Source organism: Sphaerodactylus townsendi, linkage group LG03 (assembly GCF_021028975.2).
Source record: "Sphaerodactylus townsendi isolate TG3544 linkage group LG03, MPM_Stown_v2.3, whole genome shotgun sequence".
Taxonomy (NCBI): domain Eukaryota; kingdom Metazoa; phylum Chordata; class Lepidosauria; order Squamata; family Sphaerodactylidae; genus Sphaerodactylus; species Sphaerodactylus townsendi.
Genome location: NC_059427.1, coordinates 7,049,703 through 7,072,459, shown reverse-complemented (window position 1 = coordinate 7,072,459; position 22,757 = coordinate 7,049,703). Strand labels below are relative to the sequence as shown.

Here is a 22,757-nt window from a genome sequence, read left to right as displayed (position 1 = left end):
CACCGCACATGCAGAATAATGCACTTTCAATCCACTTTGAAGCTGAATTCTACTGTGTGGAATAGCAAAATCCACTTTCAAACCATTGTGAAAGCAGACTGAATGTGCATTATCCTGCATGCGCAGAAGGGGCCTGCAAGAAACTGGCCAGCCTGAAGTCACCCAGTGCTGTGGCAAATCACGTTTGAACCCTGGTCTCTTCAATCCTAGTCTAACCACTCTATCTAAAAGGGGAAGGGGTGGATGAAACATAACAAAAATGATACTTGCCAAATAAAGAAAGTTTTTGTAGCTCTCCATGTTGTACACATTAGTAATAAAAATGTTACAGAATTGACAAAATTGAACTACTTTAGAATCCAGGCTGGAAACCATGGCTTGAGAAAAGATGAGAAAGTAGATCACTTCCTGAAATTTATTTCAGTTAAGCCCACAGCTCAAGTATTACTGTTACAGTTATTTTCCAGTACTTAAGTAGACAAGCCTTTATTCAATACTGAATCCAGACTAGGTTGCCAACTTCCAAGTGGGGCCTGGAAATCTTCAAGAATTGCAACCAGTTTCCAGACTATAGAGATCAGTTCCTGTGGAGAAATTGGCTCCTTTGAAGAATGGACTTTATGGCATTATATCCTACTGATATTCTGTTCCTCCCCAGGCTCTATCTCCAAATCTACAATCCAGAGTTGGCAGCCCTAGTCCAGAAACGGAGGGCATCTCTTGGTGTGTTTCTTAGCATTATTCAGAAAAAGAGATGTGCATGCACACAAAAGCTTATACCAAGAATAAAAGTTTGTTGGTTTTAAAGGTGCCACTGAACTCAAACTCTTTTCTGCTGCTTCAGACCAACATGGCTACCCACCTGAATCTATCATTCAGAAGTTTTCTTTAGGATGGATGGCTGAAACATTAAGGAATAGACAAGATTCAATTACTTTAGAATCCAGGCTAGAAGCCATGGCTTGTGATTAATTTTACCCTGTTTATTATGCCTTACCAGGTCTGACTATTCAATACCATTTCTGAAATTTCTAACCGAATGCAAAGGAAAATCCTTGATAACTGTTCAATATATTCAAGTTAAATAATATATGAACAAGGGAAAAACAGGATAACATCAATTAATAAAACATTCTCACACATAGTGCTAACACCAAGGAAAGAGCAAAAGATCCCCTTATTTCAGGATTTGAAGGAATATGCCTTAATAATAATAACAATTAGCATTTACATAGTGCTTTCAAAGCAGCTATTATTTTAATACAATAATCACAACACCCTGGTAAAGTACATTAAACAGGATGTGTGCCAAGGTTGAAGTGAAGAATCTGTAGTTTTGGCCTAAAAAAGACAGTGTTTGAAAAGCCTGTTGATATATTTTCCCCAATAAGGCTCCATTTTAGAGACGGTGAATTAGCAACGCAGAGAAAACGACAGTTTCTGCAGCATATAAAGAAAAATCTGATCTCTAAAACCAGGAACTTGATTTCCAGCAGAGAACCTAGGACATCGTTAAATGGAGGAAAGCAAAGTCATTGCTAGATTGCATAGTCAAGTGGGTGGGTCTTGTTGGTCATGAACCCAACTAAACGAGGCAGCAAAGGAAAGAATACTTGAGGGATTCCCTCCATCATGGGCCAAAAATGAAGATTTCAAAAGTTCACCAAGAAGGGAAAGAAAAACACCCAAGGTGGACTGAGTATACGTCACAAAGTATGGAGTGCTAAGAGCTTCTGAGAGTCAAGTTAGGGGGAAATTAAAAGGGAGAAATGTTGGCATGATGCTACTACAAGGAGCAACCAGACATGGAAAAACCACAAAACTTCCCAAACAATTTATAATTCCTGGGAAATCTTAAATTCAATCCCAAAAGTCATACCAGGCATTTCTTGGAGAATATTTATCAATGTCTGAAAATGAGGCAATGAAAACTGACCAGCTAATGATACACTCTTAGCATTATAGCTCCTCTGTTTAATACATGATGCCTGGTGATGTTCGTTTCTGTCCACTAAACAAAGTATAGATCTTATAGACATGTATGGTTTGTGAACTGGCATGTTGCTGTCATAACTTTCTGTCAATCACTGTATGATCCTATTTGTCTACAACTTAACAGGAGAGGCTTAAAATAGAGACAGAGGGAAATAAGCAAGGACATGATGGTAATTAAACTTTGCATGGGCAAAGAAACTCTATGTGCTTTTGTTGGAGTAGAAACTCCTTATATGATGATCTGAACTTCAACCAAAGTTCTTTCCATGTTCTGACAATTCTTAGGCATGGGAATCTCCCCAGTGTGCATTCGCTGATGGGAAGTCAGGGATGTACTCCAGGTAAAGCTCTTTCCACACTCTGGACATTTATATGGTTTCTCTCCTGTGTGGATTCTCTGATGCCTAGCGAGGGCTGAGCTTGTGCTCAAGCTCTTTCCACACTCTGAACATTTATATGGTTCCTCCCCTGTGTGCATTCTTTGATGAGAAGTAAGATGTATGTTCCGAGTGAAGTTCTTCCCGCACACCAGACATTTATATGGTTTCTCCCCCGTGTGCATTCTTTGATGTCTATTAAGATCAGACCCTGTACTGCAGCTTTTTCCACAGTCTAAGCACTTGAATGGATCCTCACCCGTGTGCATTCTTTGATGGTAAATCAAAGTTTTGCTCCAAGTGAAGCTTTTCCCACACTCCTGACACTTATAGGGTTTCTCTCCTGTGTGCATTCTTTGATGTCTTCTAAGGTCTGACTTCTGGCTGAAACTCTTTCCACACTCCAAGCATTTATAGTCCTCCCCCGTGTGGATTCCTTGATGTCTCTTAAGACTCGAGATCTCACAAAAGCCCTTTCCGCACACAATGCACTTATATGGTTTCTCCCCAGTATGAAGTCTCTGATGGCTTACAAGCTTATGCCTCCGACTGAAACTCTTTCCACACTCCAAGCATTCAAATGGTTTCTCTCCAGTGTGCATTCGCAGATGAGTCTGAAGGCTGGCATTGCTACACAAGCACTTCCCACACTCCAAACATTTATATGGTTTCTCCCCAGTGTGGATTCTCCAATGGAGATTTAGCCTTGACTTAAAACTGAAGCTTTTCCCACAGAGAGGGCACCTATATCTTTTCTTGGCTTTGTCCATTTTTGCTCGCACTGGGATTTCTTGGAAATCACTTAGTTGGGAAGGGAAGAACTCATTCTTTCTGGTTAGAGATGATTTCCTTTTCTGTTTTTTCGCCTGTTCAGATCTGCCCCGTCTCCAGGACACTGTAAATATATCTTCCTCAGTATCACTTTTCCACCCATTGCCTGCTGGATAAAGCAAGAAAATAATCATTAAGATTCAGAAGAAATAGAGCCTGAAATCAAGGAACAAAATGAATTAGTCGTCGTTCTGAGTGACAGAATATAAAAGGACAGTTTCTTTAATGTCTGTCCAATCATTTTCCTACAAAGTCTTCAAAATTAAGCAGAGAAATAGATTCTAAGAGTCTCTGATCATTGCCAGTGTGGTGATTCTTCCAGGAGGTCTGAAACTGAAATCAAAACTGCAGTCAGAACAGGCTTGAGGTCAGCTCTCAGCTGAAAACACCACTTCCAACTCAGTAGTTCTAGTAGCCAGTGTGGTGTAGTGATTAGAAGTGGTGGATTCTAATCTGGAGAGCTGGGTTTGGTTCCCCTCTTATCTGATGAAAAGGATTTCTTTTCCTGCTCCTACACATGAAGCCTGCTGGGTGAGTCTGGGCTAGTCACAGTTCTCTCTAAAATCTCCCACCCCCACCTTCCTCAAAAGGTGTCTATTGTGGGGAGAGGAAGGGAAGGAGTTTGTAAGCCGCTTTGAGACTCCTTACAAGACAGATCCTCATAGGATAAATCCAAACTCTTCTTCTTATAATAATAATTATTATTATTTTTAATCTAGTTGGTGAACGTCAGTGGTGTTCCTAAAGATCTCAGATACGACGAAGAGAGGGAAACTTACCCAAAGAGGCCACAGTTCCATAATTCTCCAACATGACTTCTCTGTGCAGGGCTCTTTGACACGGATCCAGCAGGGCCCACTCCTCCTCAGTGAAGCACACCACCACCTCCTCAAAGGACACTGGAATCTGACAGAAGAAGACATTTTCTCCTCAGAGATGATGTTGCAGTCCTTCACTTCTTAGCACACCCTGAAAGTGCACTTAAAGGCAAGGTTGCTGAAGGTTCTTCACATGTAGATCATCCCTTTTCCAGGTGGGACACTGGCAGAAGGAAAGGGAAAGAGGGCATGCTTTTCTGGAGGGATAGAGGCACTCAAACTGGCCACTGTGCTCTTCTCCATGATAGTTGCTCTCCTACCTGATCTGGTTGTCCTTGAGTTGGGTCCACTGGATCATAAACAGATGACCAAGGATGTGCTACTGGCATCTTATCACAACCTGAGAGAGACACAAACAATGAAGGGAAGATCTGTTATAGCATTCTTCTAGCAAGATACCTTCAGGAAACTTATGATGGATAAAGGACTTCAGCAACTGATTTTCAGAACTATAACACAGAGGTTCCATCGTGGCAACTAGCCTTTGACAACCTTTCTTCCACAAATTTATTTAAGCTTTTCTTACATCCATCTAAGGTAATGGGCATTGCCATTTTTACATATCCATTATGCTAAGGCCTATTTTCAGTCCAAATAATTCCAAACATGGAACTTTCCTTCCCCCCCACCCTGCTGGAAATCTGACTCTTTCGTGGCATCTGTCAGGCCCTCAAGATGTATTTCCAGCTCAGATAGCATTGAGGTATAAGTTAGATTACAAATTTGTGCCTCAGCATAGTATATATCGAGTTTGCCCTTTTAATGTGTGGGAAAAGTTGGAGGTTATCATCTCTAGCCTGCAGGCTTGGGGGAACATAAAAACAGCCTGTGTATTTTGGGGAAACCAAAAGAAAACCCAAGCAAAAAGATGGCTCTTTCTATCAAGACAATAGAATTCAGAGACCCTTATTAGGAATATGTCAAAACAACAGTGTTGAAATGATAATTGAGCGTGAAGCATTTAGGTAGTTTTCTTCTTATCCTGTTGGTCTGAAATGGGAGGCATTGGATACATACATACTATTTTTTATTTCAGAGGTTTTTAATTCTGTAGTGCAGTTTTGTCCTGACCTAGATGACCCAGCTAGCCCAAACTCATGAGGTCTCTCAGATAACCATGGTGAGCTCTGGGTATATAAACAGGAAGCCACCAAGGAAGTCCAGGCAATGGCAACCCATCTCTTGCCTTGAAAGTCCTTCGGGGGTCACCATAAATCAGCAGTGACTCAATCTACCACCATCAGTCCAGTTTTATTTCATCATTCATTGAATAGTTTTACATTATAAACACTCACCAGTGGAATTTAAGTTTTTTTAAAATACTGGAACAATTCATTCTAATCCTTTAAAAAAAGAGCAAGTATTACACTTGATTATTTCTCAAATGTTAATTGCTTTGGTAACTTATCAAACAGATAGGACTATTTTTCCTGAAAATTAGAGAGCGTGCTGTTCCATTCATAGAAGATTTCTTAAGGTTTTGTAGCACAATACATTTGGGTGTCCTGACCTGGTAGCCCAGACTAACCTGATCTCAGAAACTAAGCAGGGTCAGACCTGGTTAATATTTGAATGGGTGACCTCTAAGGTCTTCCAGAGTCATGATGTGGAGGCAGGCAATGGCAAACCACCTCTGAATATCCCTTGCCTTGGAAACCCTACAAGGTCACCATAAATCAACTGTGACTAGATGGCACTTTCTAGCACAACTAATTCAGTTTATTGCATCATTCATTGTATGAATCATACCAGCTTATACTGAAATCATCAGTATAACTGTCATCCACCTTGAGTTTCAAGGACAAAGGCAGATGATTCATGAAGGAAATAAATAAATAAATACCTTTACCAATCCATGTGGCATCTTGGTCACCCTCTTGAGCAATCTTGCTGAACTTTAGCCTCCGCCTGGGATATGTTAGAGCCTCTTCTGCCTCTGGCATATCTGCAGTGAGATCTGCTAATGCTCCTTGCACCTGAAAAAGCAAAGATGATCCATAGTTAAGGAATGGAAATAAATTCAGAAGAGGACATTCCCTTCTTTGAGGATTTGAGTTGAGGATTTGAGAAAGAGAGGCTGGGAATGTTTAGGATTTTTTTGATCATATTCTCAGTTCTTTCAAGCAGAAGAAGAGAACAACAGGAGGTTTTATACCTCACTTTTCTCTACCTTTAAAGAGTATCAAAGAACTTTAAATCGTTTCCCTCCCTCTCCTCACAACAAACACCTTGTGGGGTTGGTGAGGCTGAGAGAGCACAGGGAGAACTGTAACTAGCTCAAGATTACATAGTAGGCTTCATGTGGAGAAGTGAGGATCGAACATGGTTCTCCACATTCACCATTCTTAACCACTACACCATGCTGGTTCCCTATCATGAATACATATGAATTAGCCTTATACTGAATCAGTCCAACAAGGTCAACATTATCTACCCAGACGACATTGTCAGTGGTTCTCCAGTGACACAGGCAAATTCTTCCACATCGCCTGAATATTTTTATCTGGAGATCCTGGGGGTTGAACCTGGCACATTCTGAGTACCAAACAGATACTTTACCTCTGTGCCATGGCCCACTCTCTAAATGAAATTGCCTTTTACCAATTTAGACCCTTGGTCTTCCTCATCCTTTCAACTGCAGATGTTGGAGATTGAACCTGGGACCTCCGGCATGCCAAGCAGAAGCTCTACCACTGAGAACACAGATACAAAGCCCTCACCTGCCTTTCCTGTTTCTTATCCTCTGCCTCACTCAGCAAGAAACCTTCGGTCAGAGCCACTGCCTGGGAACTGGTCTCTGGGCGACATTCTCTGACCCAACTTTCAATCTCCAGAGGCAGGATGGCCAGGAACTGCTCCAGGATCACCAGATCCAAGATCTGCTTCTTGGTGTGCCTTTCTGGCTTCAGCCACTGACAGCAAAGATCATGGAGTCGGTTGCAAACCTCTCGGGGCCCTGTCAGCTCTTGGTAGGGAAACTGCCGGAAGCGCAGGCGCTGTGCATCAGAGCCCATGGTGTTCTCTCCCAGAAACGTCTGCATGTTTCTTTCCCAGAATCCACCATTGCCTCCATCTGCAAGGGCCATTGTGACTTCATGGTTCACCAAGTCTTGCTTTTCCATCTTCAATCTGTGCTCCAAGGCAGCCTGCCAAAGAACACAAGGATCCCTCTGTTCTTCTGCCATAGCCTTTCTTAAGGTAAGCAACACCTTCTGATTACCGTGGATCCCGAATCCTACAAAGCCACCACTTTGGTGTATGTGTAACTTTTTACACTTCTTACTCTAAGAACTATAATCAAGATAAATGCTTCCAGTTGGGATCCACATCTCCCTGTATGAAAGACAGATAGATGTCAAAATTCAGAAAGAAACAACAAACTGGGGGGAATTTCCAGGTTGCCAGCTCCTACTTGGTAAATTCCTGGAGATTTAGGGTTGGAACCTGAAGAGGGCAGAGTTTGGGGGGGAGAGGATCCTAAATGGGTTATAATGCCATACAACTCCGAAGCTACCATTTCCAGAATAATATTAGGCCCCACTTGGAAGATAGCAAATATAGGGAGTCAAAGGTTTTCGTGGCTGTAATTAATTGGCTGTTGTTGGTTTTTCAGGCTGTGGTCTGGCAGTTTTAGCTCCTAACGTTCCTATGGCTGGCATCTTCAGAGGCATGTCACAGTAAGATGTGTTTCTACACAAAACACTTCACACTTTGCCTCAGAGAGAATTTACCATGACTTGCCTCTGAAGATGCCGGCCATTGATGCAGCTGAAATGTTAGGAGCTAAAATTATCAGATCATGGCCACGTAGCCCAGAAAACCCATAACAGCCAGTCTATGGGAGTCTGAAACCCACAGACAAAAGCTTTTGTCTACGGAAGGGTGAACAAAGGAACCCCCCAGCCCTTGGTTTGGCCCATAACAACCCCACCCTTTTGTCTACTTTCCCTCATGTCCCCTTTCCTCTTCTTCCTCCCCTTCTCCAGTTGCCCCCAAACAGTTACTTAGCACATACACTAGACAATTTAGACACAGATTTTTTTTAAAAATAGACAAATATGTAAATAATTGTTTCTGTTATGTTGGGGTGTGTGTGTGTGTGTGTGTGTGTGTGACATGCCAACAGGATGAAGTTGGGCCTATTCTGAATTTTGATGCTCCCAGCCCAAAATGTTCGCCATCACGGCCTTAGAGTCTGCTGTCTGAAACTGCTATCTTCTGCAGGCCAACTGATTTATCTGATGGGGAGATCAACCATAATCCCAGGAGAATTCCAGTCCACACCTGGAGGTTAGTGCTCTTAAGGAAGATCATGGTCCCCAGGCAAGAGTCAAGATGCACAGGCGAGCTCATAGCATAGGGCATTTATATTGGCGGCGGGGGCGGGGTTAATTTTTTTCCTCCCACCAGTAGAGTTTTGGTCTTCCAAAAGGGTATCTCCTTTTGGGGTTTCCTCATCAACTCCTCATGCTTTTTCATCTTCTAAGTGTTTTAATAGCCCAGCTTAACTCGAGCGTGTCATCTTGGGGACCGAGCAGGGTTGGGCACGGTCTGTATTGGGATGGGAGGTCACCAAAGAAGGATGCTATGACAACCCACCTCTGCTCACCTCTTGCTATAGAAATCCCCCGATTGGTCGCCGTGAGTCGGTCGCAGGATCTTCTTCTTGCATTTGCCCTCCCCCTCCCGCATTCAGCCTCAGGACTCCCCCTGCACCCAGCAACACCTTTGCCACTCACCAGATCCTGGCTGGGGAAAATCAATGGAATCCCCCCCACCCCCCCACCCCCACCCCCACCCCCCCCCCAAAAAAGGGAAGATGCTCTCTGGAAGATCAGACTCATTCACTTTAACCCATGACTGGAAACGCGCTGTAAATCTTCTTTTGGCAGCACCGGCGTCTTGAGATTTTGCAGACAGAAGATAAAGAAGGGCGCCTTCTGCAAGATGAGAGGCGGGGCGCGGGGGCGCGGGCTGGCTGTCAACCCGACGGAGCCTCGGATTCTTACCAGATCTGGAACAGTTCTGGCTCTGCGGCCTCCTAAGGGTTAAGTCGAACGAGAGCGGGTTGCTAGAACGGCGTCTTCCGGCTCCGCCCCCATTCCAGAGGGGGAACGGGGCCATTGATTTTCCCAGCCAGGAGCTGGGGAGTTGCAGGCGCCTTTGGGGGCAGGGGGGGCATTTGAGGCCGCGTTGGGAAAGGAAGGGCTGGTAAGTCCCATGGGGGGTGATGCTCAGTCCCAAAGACCAGATAATGGAATTCAGATGCCAACGGGCAAGCAAGCGAGAGATTTCTCCCTTGGGGGGGGGGGGGGGGGAAATGTGGCCTGTGTGTGGCTGACCGGGGTGGGGTGGGGGTGCCTGCATCTTCTTCGGAGGGAGCGGGGCGAATCTGTTTGCATTTGGAAGGATCCAAAACGGTTTCCAAGGGGTTGACGTTTATTTAGCACCTTGCGTGTTTTTTCGTTGCAAAGTCTGCCTTTCTCGCCCAGACCCGGGGCAGGTTGCGCAGTTAAAAACGATGCAACGAGGAAGAGGGGTAAGGCGTACAAACAAATGCAATTTAAACTTAATTACGGGGTTTGGAAGGCCCCAGGGCGCTTTATAATCCAGCTAGGAAAGCAGAATTGTGAAACTTGAGAGCAGTGCTGCAAAACCAATGCATCGTTTGACTTGTTTTTATAAAACGTTGCTGTGCTACTTTCCCATCCAATTCAGGGAACCAAAGGCGGCGAAAAATATCAATCATGAACACAGTGTTAAAATTCTATATCTCACCATTCCCCCTTATCTCATGGAAAGGATGAGTAAACTCATCGAATATTCAACAAGGCCGAAACTAACATATTTGGTACACAGCAGCCCCAGTCTACAGAGTATAAGAGAAGATGGAAAGTTTTCTTGGATTATATAAATCAGTGAACAATAAATTGAATAATCTTATAAACTATTGTTTGGGCAACTAAAGACAAGAAAAGCAAAATAGATAAGAAATTGTTGAACTTTGTATTAATTATCAGATGTTTGAAAAAGTGAACTAGAATGTAATAGTGTTGGAAAACTGAATGAATAGTAGATATGTGTGAGTTTCACAAGATTGCTATGTTTGATTTTGTTATAGCAATTTCTTGGTTTTTACCTTTTTTATCCCCATTCTGTGTCAATGCATTAGTAAACCCTTCGGGGGAGGGCGGTTTATAAACCCAATTAATAATAATAATAATAATAATAATAATAATAATAATAATAATAATAATAATAATAATAATAATAATAATAATAAACAGACTATGTCAAAATGGGGGAAGATATGTCCCATAGACTTGGGGTGCTGTTTTTGATTGTTTGCCATCTGTGGTTTTAAGCTTAGGTTTTAGTACAGTATTGGCTTTTATTGTAAAGTTTTATTGTAATTAATTTTTTTAACCTGTATGTAAGCTGCCCTGAACCCAATTTTGGTTGGAAAGAGTGGGGTATAGGTAACTCTAATGAAAAAAAAATAAATACAATAAATATAACGTTTTTAAAATACTATATTTCTGTTTCTATGTAGTATTTTGTTTGTGTATTTATGTATAATATTTGTTTTGTACACAAAAATACTATATAGAAAGATGGATGTAGAATTTTTAACACTGTGTTAATGACTGAAATATTCGCTGCCTTGTGGACCCTGAATTGGACATAGTAAGATGACATAGCAACGTTTTACAAAAACAAATAAATAATATGCTGTAAACAGATTAAATGCACAAACAGAGAAGAGGGGTAATAATGAAGAATGCAAATGACTTAATGTTTGGCAGATACTAATTACAAACTTACAAATGCTCCCCTGAATATTTCTGTTTTGCACATTTTTGTGGAAGGGTAGATGTGTGGAAGCCACGACAGAACACATCTATATGGGAAATTGTGGATCATATTTTTTTGTAGTGTGGCACCTTCAGAAAACAGGCAGGAGAGAAAAAGGGTGAAGCAGAGACAAGGAAGATGAAGCAAGGGAAAGAGCCAAGGTGGGGCAGTGGCTCAATGGCAGAGTATCTGTGTGGCTTGCAGAAGGCCCCAGGTTCAATCCCCAGCGCCTCCAGTTGAAAGGATGAAGTAGACCCAAGGCCTAACTCTGGAATAGTCAGGTTTCTTTAGGGCAGGGGTCTGCAACCTGCTGCTCTCCAGATGTTCATGGACTACAAATCCCATCACCCCCTGCCAGAGACTGATGGGGTTTGTAGTCCATGAACATCTGGAGAGTAGCAGGTTGCAGACCCCTGCTTTAGTCCTGTGATTTACTGGTAGAAAAATGGGTTTGGCATCCAGAAAGTTCCCAGTTTCAATCCCTGGCATCTCCAATTTAAAGGGTGAAGTGGTGGGTGATTTGAAACACTTCCACCTGAGAATGTGGAGAGCCACTGTCAATCTGAGTAGACAGTACTGACTTTGATGTCTGATTCACAACCCCATGGGGGAAGGGCTTGTGGGAGCAGCACAGCCTTGCCATTGTTTGCCCTCCCCAGGGCACTTATCCTGGTGGAGGAGGTGGATGTGCTGGTGGCCCCCCATCCCTCAGCTCTGCCAAGGCAAAGCCCGGAAATCTGACTCATGGTGGGGCCGCACGATTGGACACCTGGGCGGGGGGTGAAGGTGGGCCAGGCCATTCCCAGTAGCGGAGCCAATGTTAGTTTAGGGCCAAGAGTGTGGCACCCCAGCCCTCCTGTAGGCCCTAGTGAGGTCTTTCCAGCAGCTGGGAGTAGGGTTTTTTGCTCCTCACACCGCTGGAAAGCCCTCTTGGAGGGGGTGGGGCCATGCTGCAACAGTGCCACATCTTGCCACCACAGGCTTTGGACAGGCCTGCCCATTATAAGACAGCTTTGTGTGTCCATGTGTGAACATGGATGGGGGAGTGTTAGAGCCACAGCAAGAGTGCTGTGTGGTGGGTTTGAGGTCAGATAATAGCTTTGGTCTGTGTGTCTAAAATGAGGAAGAGGACCTCCACCTCTTTTCTTCTTTCTTTTTGAGTCTTAGCATTCGCCGGCCTTTTCTACAAAGCAGATATGACTGCTGTCTTCCACTTTTGCTTGTGAAATGCATTCTGGTTTCGACAAAGCACTCGTTCACTCACAAGGACAACGTATCAGCTTTGCGGGACTCAGGAGCCCCGCCAAGTGGGGCAGCTCTCGTGGAAGAGTGTGGCAGGCCTGTGGCACTGCCGGAGACTTCTTTGGGGCTCTGATTGAGGATGGAAGAGCTGGGCTCAAGTGGACCTCACACAGGAAAATCATGTGATGCTTTTGGGGCCAGGAGCAGTGAGGAATTCTGGGGGAAAACATTACAGAAAATCCTGGGCGACACACTGAGCAGCCCAAATGCCCAGCATCTGCATTTCCGGCATTTCCACTCCCCAGAAGCAAGGGGACCCCGAGAGGTTTGCAACCATCTCCATGACCTTTGCCGCCAGTGGCTGAAGCCTGAGAGACACACCAAAAACCAGATCCTTGACCTGGTGATCCTGGAGCAGTTCCTGGCCATCCTGCCCCCAGAGATGGAGGGCTGGATCCGGGAATGTGGGCCGGAGACCAGTTTCCAGGCAGTGGCCCTGGCGGAAGTTTTCCTGCTAAGCCAGGCAGAAGACAAGAATCAGGACCAGCTGGTGAGTGTGAAGCATCCTGATAGCTGAGAGGGGCCAAGACTGTATCCATCCTTTTTTTTCCTAGAAATTACCCAAGGAATGGAAGGGAAGTCCTTCCTTTTCCCTCTGCTAGTCCAGGGGTAGTAGCTCTGTGGAAGAGCCTCATGTAGAAGGGCCTAGGTTCAATCCCCAACATCTCCAACAAGGATAAGATAGACCCGAGATCTAACTCAGAAAACCACAGGTTCATAAGGGAAGGGGGCATGGCTCAGTGGAAGAGTACATGCTTGGCACGCAGAAGGTCCCGGGTTCAATCCCTGGCATCTCCAGCTGAAAGGATCAGTTTGGATGCAATGTGAAAGACCTCAGCTTGAGACCCTGGAGAACCACTGTGAAACAGAGTAGAGAATACTGACCTTGATGGACCCATGGTCTGATTTAGCACGAGGCAGCTGAAAGACTGTTCCTTTTCCAGTCTTCTGGCCTGAGATTCTCCCTGTTTTTCCAGGTGCAGGGACCATTTCCAGAACTGACTAGTAATTTCCCCGAAGCAGAGAAAGCTCCTTTGGACACCAGCCAGAGGTTACTGTTCGATGAGATCACGCAGGAGAGTGACCAAAGGGCTTCCGCACTGGGTAAAGATCCATGAGGCATTGTTAACTTTTTTTTTCAAGTATGCCTGAAGTCTGCATGTTTTTGTGTAACCATGTGTGTATGACAGAGGCCCTTTTCACACAAATCCCCTAAAATGTTTTCAGTCCCCCCCTCCCCCCTTTGCAATGATGTATATCTGTACTCACCTCCTTGAAACGATTCCTGGCCACCATTACGTGATCCCCCCTCCCCTTCTTTTTTTTTTAGTTCTGGGTTGAATCGATGCTTCACAGCCTCATGCCTCATTTTCTACTCCTCGTAAACTCGATGCTTGGCTCCCCAAAATAAAAGAACAAACAGACAAATGCTGCAAATAAGCAGCCAAGGGGAAACTGAGTGGGCTCAGAAAATGGGGCCCAGGGAGGAGGTTCAGGAGGAAGCCGAGAAGTGTGGGGAATGTAGTCAATAGATTTCACAGCAACTGAAGCCATTTTGAAAGCATTTCAGCCTGAGAATCATTTTAAAAGAGGATTTATTTAAAATGTTTTGAGGGTGGAAATAAAGCATTTGGGGGTAAAACAGTGTGGAACTCCATGGAGGAAACGTTTTTCAAAATGTTTGTGCGGACAGGGCCAGAGAGTGGTGCTTGCTTCTACCTTTCAAGACCATGAAGTCTTTCTGAGTAGAAGGCAACGATAACAGAAAGTGGATTGACTTGAAGTCTCCTGCCCGCAAAGAAACCCGTGACTTGAGGGCTGCCTAATGAAACTAATTGACAGTAGACTCAGGACACGTAAACCAGCAAAGATCCAAGGACCAAAACAATATTTTTAAACCCACAAATCTCTTTGTATGCCAATTAACTGCCAGAACATCTTCTATAAGAATAATAATTGCATGCTGTTGAGTTGCAAACCAACTCATGGCAAACCCCCACCGGGGGGGTTTAAGATGAGATGAGCGGAGGTGTGGTTTGCTGTTTCTTGGCCCTGCATGCAATCATTTTAATTTGCAAGATTGCACATTATAAACATGGTTGAGAAAATTTCAAAAATATTGAGTGGAGGTCTCCTCCCAAATGATGAAGAAGAAGAGTTTGGATTTTATAACCCACCTTTCCCTTCCCTTCCTCTCTCCACAACAAACAGACTGTGACTAACCCAACGTCACCCAGGAGGCTTCATGTATAGGAGTTGGGAAACAAACCTGGTTCACTGCTCTTAACCACTACACCACATTTGTATCATATCAGTTTCTCTGGGAGGCTGCAGGTTTGTTATCAGTTGCCGAGGCTGTACAGTATAAAAACTGTGTTTTAATTAAAAAATTCTATCTCAGAATTTGGTTCAGGAGAAAATGCTACTGGAATAAATAAATAAGTAAAACAAGATGTATACAGAGCTGAAATGCAGTTCAGCCATTTCCACAGTCTCTGCTGCATAGAAGCAATGATTTAGCAGAAGGAATTAAGTGAACTTGTTTCAAGATGGTTACCAATAGTCAATGCTAAAAACTATTGGGAATGCGGGTGGGGGCATTGATCTCAGATTCACTGTGCTGACGTTTAAAAAGACTCCACCCTTTTTTTGTGTCATCAAGTCAATTTTTAAGGTGCTTCTGGACTTGAGTCTTTCTGTTCTACTGTACACCAACATGGCTACCCTCTGACACTTTTCACACAAAAAACACAAAATGAATATAAAAATATGGAATTTGTGTATGAGCTGAAGCCTGTTTCCCCCCCTTCTTTTGTGTCCTGTACAGGTGACGGAATGGCCTTAGCGATGCATATCAGGTTGTCGCTTCTTTGTGACGGGGAGGAGCCGTCTGCTGTGCAACCGGATCAGGTAGGAGAGGGATCCCTGGGAAGAAATGGGTTGGGGGAGGTGGCCTGGAAGGAATATTCAGGGCCTGGAAGGAATATTCAGGGCCTGGAAGTATCCATTTCCATTTTGCATCTATCAAGGGTTTCTATTGGGAAGGCTGTCTGTGCAGTTCCCTGAGGAGTCACTTCAGGCTAAGCCCAAAGTTGCACGGCATGAAACCTACAGGCCCCCTCATGGGAAAAGGCTGAAGATGTCATCACTAGAAGGGGAAGAGCGGTTGCCCTACTGATGTTTTCCTCTTTCAGGGCCTGCTGACCTTTAATCAGGTGGCCATGCATTTCACTGATGGGGAATGGGCCCTCCTGGATGCAGACCAAAGAGCCCTGCATAGGAAGATCATGGAGGAGAACTGCCAGAATGTGGCCTCTCTGGGTGAGAATCCCCTAGATCTGTCGTGTCAGTTCTTTTGGTTGCCAAACTCCAGGAGGCGGCTGGAGATCTCCCACTATTACAACTTATCTCCAGGTGACAGAGATCAGTGCACCTGGAGAAAATGGCCACTTTGAAAGATGGATTCTGTGGCATTATACCCCATTGGTGAAACCTGCTTTGGCTGAGTTTTGCAGCTGTTGCCTTGGTGTTTTAATTAAATTGCCTTTTGCCTATAAAACAAGCTGTTGATGAACCTACCCCTTACATTGGTTGTAAAGGGCTCTCAGAAACTAATTAGAAGCTCAAAGTTATTGAACCCAATGGAAAAATGACCCCAATGGAAAAATAGGGAAAAACAAGAGGATACGAGAAGTGGAAGTCCCTTTTTCACCTCCAGCTAGCAAACAGCTCAAAATGGGAGATTTTTTCCCCATGTACGTGGGAATGTAAATTTTGCAATTCTAATCTCAAATCGTTGTGAAGCGAAAGCTGAGAAAGAGCCTGAAGACTTGTTTGAATGGCAAAATGCTGATTCATTTAAAGATTATACCCCATTGAAGTCCCTCACCCTTCTCACGCCCCCATTTTGGTATTTCCCAACCTGGAGCTGGCAACCTGTAGGCTTGCCAACTCCAAGTTGAGTAGTTTCTGAAGATTTGGAGGTGGAGTTTGGAGATAGCTAGTTTGGGGAGGAGACGATCCTCCACAGGATGTAATGCCATAGAGTCCACCCTTCAAAACAGCCATTTTCTCCAGGGGAAGTGATCTCCTGAGATCTTCAGGCCCCATTTGGCAGCTGACAATCCTAATTGTAAAAGTCATCCGTTTCGGTTTTTAGCTTGGTTCAGCTCTGATTCACTATGGTATAGTGGTTAAGATCAATGGACTCTAATCTGGGTTTGATTCCCCACTCTTCCACATGAATGAAGGACTCCTTATCTGGTGAACCGGATTTGTTTCCCCTCCCCTCCCCTCCGCATGAGGCCTGCTGGGTGACCTTGGGCCAGTCACAGTTCTCTCCAAGCTCTTTCAGCCCCACCAACCACTCCTACATGCATTTGAAGGAACAGGAATAGTCCAAGAGGCCACTTCCCTCATTTTGATGGCCCAGGCTAGCCCGATCTCATCAGATCTCGGAAGCTAAGCAGGGACAACCCTGGTCAGTACTTAGATGGGAGACTGTCGAGGAACTCCAGGGTTGCTTACATGGATGTAGGCAATGGCAAACCACTTCTATTCCTCTTTTTCCTTGTAAACCCCTTGAGTCACCATAAAGTCGGCTGCAACTTGACAGGAGTTTCTACCATGAAAAGTCAACTTTGGTGCATCTCTTCATAGCCACAAAGTGTGCTACTCATTGTGGCTGCACTGTGGCTGTGTTTCCTTTCTCAGGCTGAACAACACACTATCTTCTGCCAACCTTCCCTTATCTGTTGCACACTTATGCTATTGCAGTTCTTCCCTTTGATGGCGGTGGGGATCATGAAGACAAGTTGTCTTTTGAATCTCTCTGAATCTTCTGCTCCATGCAGAATAAGAAATGACTGACATGAGTGTGTGTGTGTTTTTTTCCCCTTCCTCTTAAAGAAGGTCCTCTGATTCGCAATCTGGATCTCAACTCCTGGCAGGAAGAAGGAGAAGCTCGATTTGTCCAGGGTTTCAAGGAAGAATCATTAAGAAGTTGCATGGGTAAGACATTTTGCCAGGAATATGAAAATATGGCTATGAATTCTTCTAACTTGATTTCCTCTGGTTGCAAGCAACAGAGAATTCCCCCTTTTTAAATTTCCTTAAAAAAAACACAGGAAAACGCACACGCACCCCCCCCCCCCCCCCAAGAACGTACATAAAGACAAAAATGTAATAACTGTGGTGGCAACTCTAGATATAAATGGCTTTCAAATATCTAGAAATAATTCCATGCACAGCAGCTATCTATATGGTGAATCTTTAAATATTGATAGAGTTCCAAGGTCTTCAATCCATTGATTTCCTAGAGGTGGGTTTTTATCTCTCCAGTATTGTGATAACTGTTTTAGCTGTAGTAAGGGCATGGAGGAGCCATTTTTAGTGACCATCAATTAGCCTCTAAGAGAAAGGCAAATCGCTTAAAAGTATATAGACATCCTGGCTCCCACTATATCCAGTGGGCATCCCATCATCTCCCATTATTCCCAAAGGACAATCCTGTAATTCATATTAATATATCACCTGCAGGATTCCTGGAGACCAAGGCAATGCCTTTTAAAGCCCCTGTTCTGATGCAAAAGAGAACTAAAGCTGTAGAAAAAAATTGGTTTTCTATTGTCTTGCTGTCTTCAATTGCTTTTAGAAGCTTGGTCAGGTTCTTTTGAAACTTTTTGGAGCTAAGCTGCAGACTTTTCACTGGTATGTGTTTCCTGCATTCAACATCCTTTTTACTGTGGGGTTTCTTTCCAAGTCAAAAAGCATACGTGTCAAGCTTTGCTCAAGGTCCAGGAACCTCAAATGCACATTCCCTGTGAGTAGCTGTGGACAGGGGCACATCTACAAAAAATAGCACCCACAGCAAGAACTTGAAATTGCACCCCGTGACACTACACTAAAAATAGTATGTATTGAATAGTAATAAAAATAGTATTACTGAAGCAAACAAAGTTTGTGCATGGGAGACCTGGATTCAAATTTCCTCCAGCCATACATCTCATTGGGTGACCTGGCATCTGTCACTCTCCTCATTCTTCACATTTGTAAAGTGTAGCGTTGCTTCCATTGCTATTGTGAGGAAACATCTATTTTACTATCTACAAAAAATAAACTCTCTATCACCAGGTGTGAGTCTTTGAGAGAACCATTTAAACGGGGCACAGAAATTCTGTGCAGGGCACAGAAACGGGGCTCAGCAACACAGGTTTAAAGATGCCTTTGCTGGCTCTTTGCCACGGCTCTCTCCCTCCGCCCCCGCCCCCCAGGCTACATTGTGAGGAGAATGCTGCTGCTTTTCCTTTTTTTAAAAAAAATCTTGCCTTGCAAAGCAGCCAGCCAGCAAGTCCACCCTGGCCCTGCAGCCGCCCTTATCTTGGTTGCACTCTTCCTCAGCCACATACATGCTTGGGCCCCCATGTGTCCCTCCCCCTCCACAGCTGCATAGTGAGGAGAGTACTGCTTTTCCTTTAAAAAAATCTTGCGTTGCAAAGCAGTGATTATCAGAACCTTTGCTCCCCACCCTCTGGGCTACACACCAAGGAGAGTGCTGCTGCTATTTCTTAAAAAAAAACACGCCTTGCCTTACAAAGCAGTGAGCCAGCAAGCCCATCCTGAACCTGCAGCCACCCTCTCCCTGAGCCATGCGCACACATATGGGCCCACATGCGCCCACTCCCAGGGCTACACAGTGAGGGGAATTCTCCTGCTTATCCTTTAAAACTCACCAGTCACCACTCAGAAAGGATAGAAGGGCAATGATTCAATGATAGAAGAAAGGTAGGTCCCAACTCTCTAATGGCACCGAGCAGCCCAGATGACCACCCAGAGGAGATATCCAGCAAGAGCAGAGTGAGTTCAGGCAGGCAGTTTGAAATACTTAGTGGGTACCATTTTCTGTAGACACACCCCTACCTACATCTCATTGGCTGGGATGGGGGGTAAGATCACATGGGTGTTAAGCTCCCACAGTCCCTCTCTTCCCTTGTCGCTGACCCCAGTCTACTGCTGGCCTCAACAACACAGGTTTATAGGACAGTTCACTAGGGATACACTTTGGCTTGCAGCCACTGCCTGGTGATTTGTACTCTCCTCTTGGGAAGGGGCTGTTAAGGCGCCCCAGTCAAATGGTGCCAGGGTTCAGAACCTTGACTTGCCCCACCCTAAATATGCCCCTGGCTGTAGAACTCTGTTAAAGTACCTTATTCTGTCATGGGTAGAGGTTTTTAACCAAATTTCAAAATTTTAGTCCTCTTGAATCGCTCTGTGACAGGAGCAGACTGAAAGGAAAAACTGACCTTAGGAAAGGGCTCTCCCAAGGGAAGGAGAAAGAGGTTTTCCAGCCATGCATTGTATGAGACCCAGGCATGCATTGCCACACCTTGTTTTTAGCTGGGCTGGGTGCATCTTTCCTTGTGCTTTGTGGGATGAAGGATACCATAGTGTGGTGGCAGCTTGTGTCCTTTTTGTGTGGGGAAAGAGTTGTCCTTCATTTGTCCACATACCATCTGCCCACTGTGACTTTTCTTGGTACCTTTAATGGCCAATCCACCCCTGCCCTTTGGTTAGTTGATGGGAAGTAGCAGTATTGGGAATAAGTCAGTTGATGGGAATGATGGTAAAGATGCTAGGTCCCTTGGGTGACAGCCAATATGCCTGAACTCTTATTTCAGGATGGCTTTAGGTCAAGCTCTAAGAACAGAGGTGTCATTCCCATGGGGCAGGGACACACTGTGACCCCCATCCATAAATGAAAAGAGGCAAATAAAAGCTGGTATTGTTTGCCTAGGAAATAGTGTCTTAGTGGGAAGAAGAGGTAAGAGAAGATCTAATATCCATCACCACCAACACAATTTTGTGGACATTCCTACTTCCCCCACTTCCTTGATTTCACATGAGCTGTAGAGTCTAATCTGGACAACTGGGTTTGATTCCTCATTCCTCTGCTTGAAGCCTGCTGGGCTAGTCACAATTCTTTCAGTACTCTTTCATCGCCACATACCTCACAAGGTGACTGTTGTAGGGAGAGGAAGGGTATGTGATTGTAAGCCACTTTGAGACTCATTACAGTAGAGAAATGGGGAGTAAAAACTAATTCTTCTTCTTCTTCTTTAGGTTCTGTTAATCCCTCTGGATCTTACTGGTTTCCCTCAGATGAATGGCATGAGGGGCAGCCACTCAGGGAGATGTTGGGAAGAAGCAAGCCTGAAGAGGTGGAACAGCACAAAATCAAAACAGAAATAAAACAGGAAAGGGGAGATGAATACTCCATTTCTCAGGATTGCAAGGACTCTGAAATCTCAACCCCACAAAAGACAGACACGGGAAAGGAAATTAGTAAGTGTCCTGTGTGCCAGAAAATCTTCCGTTGGAAATCAAGCCTTTATGCACACTGGAGAATCCATAAGGAGGAAAAACCATTTCAGTGCTCAGAGTGTGGCAAGAGCTTTTGCCAGAAGGCGAACCTTATTCGACACTTAGGAGTACATACTGGGGAGAAACCATTCCAGTGCTCAGAATGTAGCAAGAGGTTTGGTCAGAGGGATAAATTGCTTAGGCATCAAGGGATTCATACAGGGAAGAAACCGTATTCATGCTTACAGTGTGGAAGGCATTTCAGAGACAAAACAGATTTTACTTCCCATCAGAGGGTCCACACAGGGGAGAACCCATATAAGTGCTTAGAGTGTGGGAAGAGTTTCTGTAAGAACTCAGACCTTACAAGACACAAAAGAATTCACATGGAAGAGAAAACCTATCAGTGCTCAGACTGCAGCATGGATTTATGTTACAAATCAAGCCTTAAAGATCAAGAGAGACTGCATGCAGGAGAGGAGCCATATAAATGCTCACAGTGTGGAAAGAACTTCAGTAAGAACTACGAACTTACCAGACATGCAAGAATTCACATGGGAGAAAAACTCTACCAGTGCTCAGACTGTAGCATGAGTTTTTCTCAAGGGGGAAGCCTTAGAAATCATCAGAGAATCCATACAGGGGAGAAGCCATATAAATGCTTGATGTGTGAAAAGAGTTTTGCTCAGAGGATAAACCTTAATTCCCACCAAAGATTGCACACTAGGCACAATCTGAACCAATATGGAATAGCAGTTGAAGTGTTGGATTAGGACAATAGAGACCTGGGTTCCAACCACGCAGCTGTGAACACTCACTGTTGACCTTGGATCGTCACTCTCCATCTAGGTCAAATTGAGGAGGATGGCATTTTCCATCATGGACTGCGGAATGACAGGGTAAAAAGATAATAATATATAGACAGACAATCCTGTAAATCCTAAAAATGATCTGGGCATGGAAACTTCAGTGGAACACCAATTTTTCCACGTAAAAGTGTGTAACAAATGTTTTTGTTTATAACAAACATAAAATTTGTACAGGTCTCACCTTTTTTGTGAACATGAAAATTGCATACCATGTTCAGCAATGGGTGGGGGAGGAATCAGCTGAGCATGACCTCTTTCAATGTGTCTGAACGCTCTTGAGAGTACATGGGAGTAGGTCGATGTGCACTGCTGATGTTGGAAAGTACATTATACATTAGTGAGCTGTTCTAAGGTCACTAACGAATCCTTGCTAGAACAGTCCTATAGTCTTTCAAGTCCCATACCCTGCTGTCACCAGGGCCATCCAGATAAAGAAACCCCACAAGCGGGGCATGAGTGAAGTCACCTGCCAGGACTGGTATTCAGAAGTTCAGCCCTTCCAAATATGGCGATTCTACTGAACTGTCAACTCTTCCAGCAGACTGGACTTGAATCTATCTGTTCTACTGCAGACTAATATGGCTACTCTCTGAAGCAGTAGATGCCTTCACCGGTTCTTCTGAGGCAGCATCCATGGCCACAGCTTGCAACACATTCCATAAGTGACGCTAAATGAACCTCCACTAACAGGAACAATATACCTTCTGATATTAGGCACAACTAGCTCAAGCAAGCTATCATTCTCCTGCTCTGCAAGTTAGCTTCCTGGAGTCTGCTCTAAGGTCATTGCAGGACATATGCTCTAGAGGGCCCACTGGTCTAACCCAGCAGGGCTGCTCTTATAGAAAGTGGGCAGTCTTAGCTCTTATATTTTTGATTAGTTGGATAGATTCTAAATGCCATTAAGTATCCATGCGGGGGTTTATTTCCTCTGGATTTAATAGTGTCCTGTATTCTTTATTTTGAAATCTAATTGCTGGTTATAAGAGGGACTAAAAAGTTGTTTAGGCATCATGGAAGCTGTGCAGTTCTTCACCATCTCTATAACATGAAGATCTTAAGTTATGACATTATCAAAAAAGTAACAAGTGGATACTTAAAGAGTTATGCTTCGCTTCTATAAAAACCATGCTTTCCTTCCCAGGCATGTCTGATAAGCCAACAAGACTTTATCGTGGACTCTGCCGTTAGATTTGAGAAGCTCCTTCTGATCCTGTATTTTAACGTGTCTTTAGCTCTTTCCTTGATGTCTGCTTTTTTATTGAATTATGTCATCATGTTTTTTACCTGTT

The 22,757-nt window shown here is 44.2% G+C and overlaps 3 protein-coding genes across 11 annotated transcripts in view; 1 reads left to right on the top strand and 2 right to left on the bottom strand.

Annotated features, from left to right (window-relative positions):
* The window catches only part of LOC125428526 (zinc finger protein 420-like), an 815,993-nt gene that overhangs the window by 413,216 nt on the left and 380,020 nt on the right, over positions 1-22,757 (bottom strand). Inside the window, exons 1-2 of one of the 9 annotated variants that reach the window (XM_048488734.1) lie at positions 8,930-8,999; positions 6,802-7,227 (exon numbers count right to left, since the gene is read on the bottom strand). The exons of 6 other annotated variants lie outside the window; for them this stretch is intronic. In XM_048488734.1, the coding sequence (XP_048344691.1) occupies positions 6,802-7,203 (402 nt within the window). In that variant the 5' untranslated portion in view covers positions 7,204-7,227; positions 8,930-8,999. Of the gene's footprint in view, positions 1-6,801; positions 7,415-8,690; positions 8,760-8,929; positions 9,000-22,757 lie in introns of those variants that run through there. 2 more of the 9 variants (XM_048488733.1, XM_048488732.1) reach the window with 2 other exon arrangements.
* Positions 1,890-8,845, bottom strand: LOC125428764 (zinc finger protein 501-like). Its single transcript, XM_048489387.1, has 5 exons — positions 8,821-8,845; positions 5,925-6,057; positions 4,342-4,421; positions 3,983-4,109; positions 1,890-3,312 (listed from the first exon to the last, which is right to left on the bottom strand). Exons 2-5 carry the CDS (start codon positions 6,022-6,024, stop codon positions 2,225-2,227), a joined length of 1,395 nt encoding a protein of 464 aa, XP_048345344.1. The 5' UTR covers positions 6,025-6,057; positions 8,821-8,845; the 3' UTR covers positions 1,890-2,224.
* LOC125429278 (zinc finger protein 84-like) overlaps positions 9,176-22,757 on the top strand; it is a 28,930-nt gene continuing 15,348 nt past the window's right edge. The window contains exons 1-7 of the mRNA XM_048490240.1: positions 9,176-9,292; positions 12,098-12,728; positions 13,216-13,342; positions 15,066-15,148; positions 15,433-15,559; positions 17,147-17,248; positions 20,357-21,363. Of these exons, the coding sequence (XP_048346197.1) occupies positions 12,318-12,728; positions 13,216-13,342; positions 15,066-15,148; positions 15,433-15,559; positions 17,147-17,248; positions 20,357-21,363 (1,857 nt within the window). The 5' untranslated portion in view covers positions 9,176-9,292; positions 12,098-12,317. The remainder of the gene's footprint in view (positions 9,293-12,097; positions 12,729-13,215; positions 13,343-15,065; positions 15,149-15,432; positions 15,560-17,146; positions 17,249-20,356; positions 21,364-22,757) is intronic.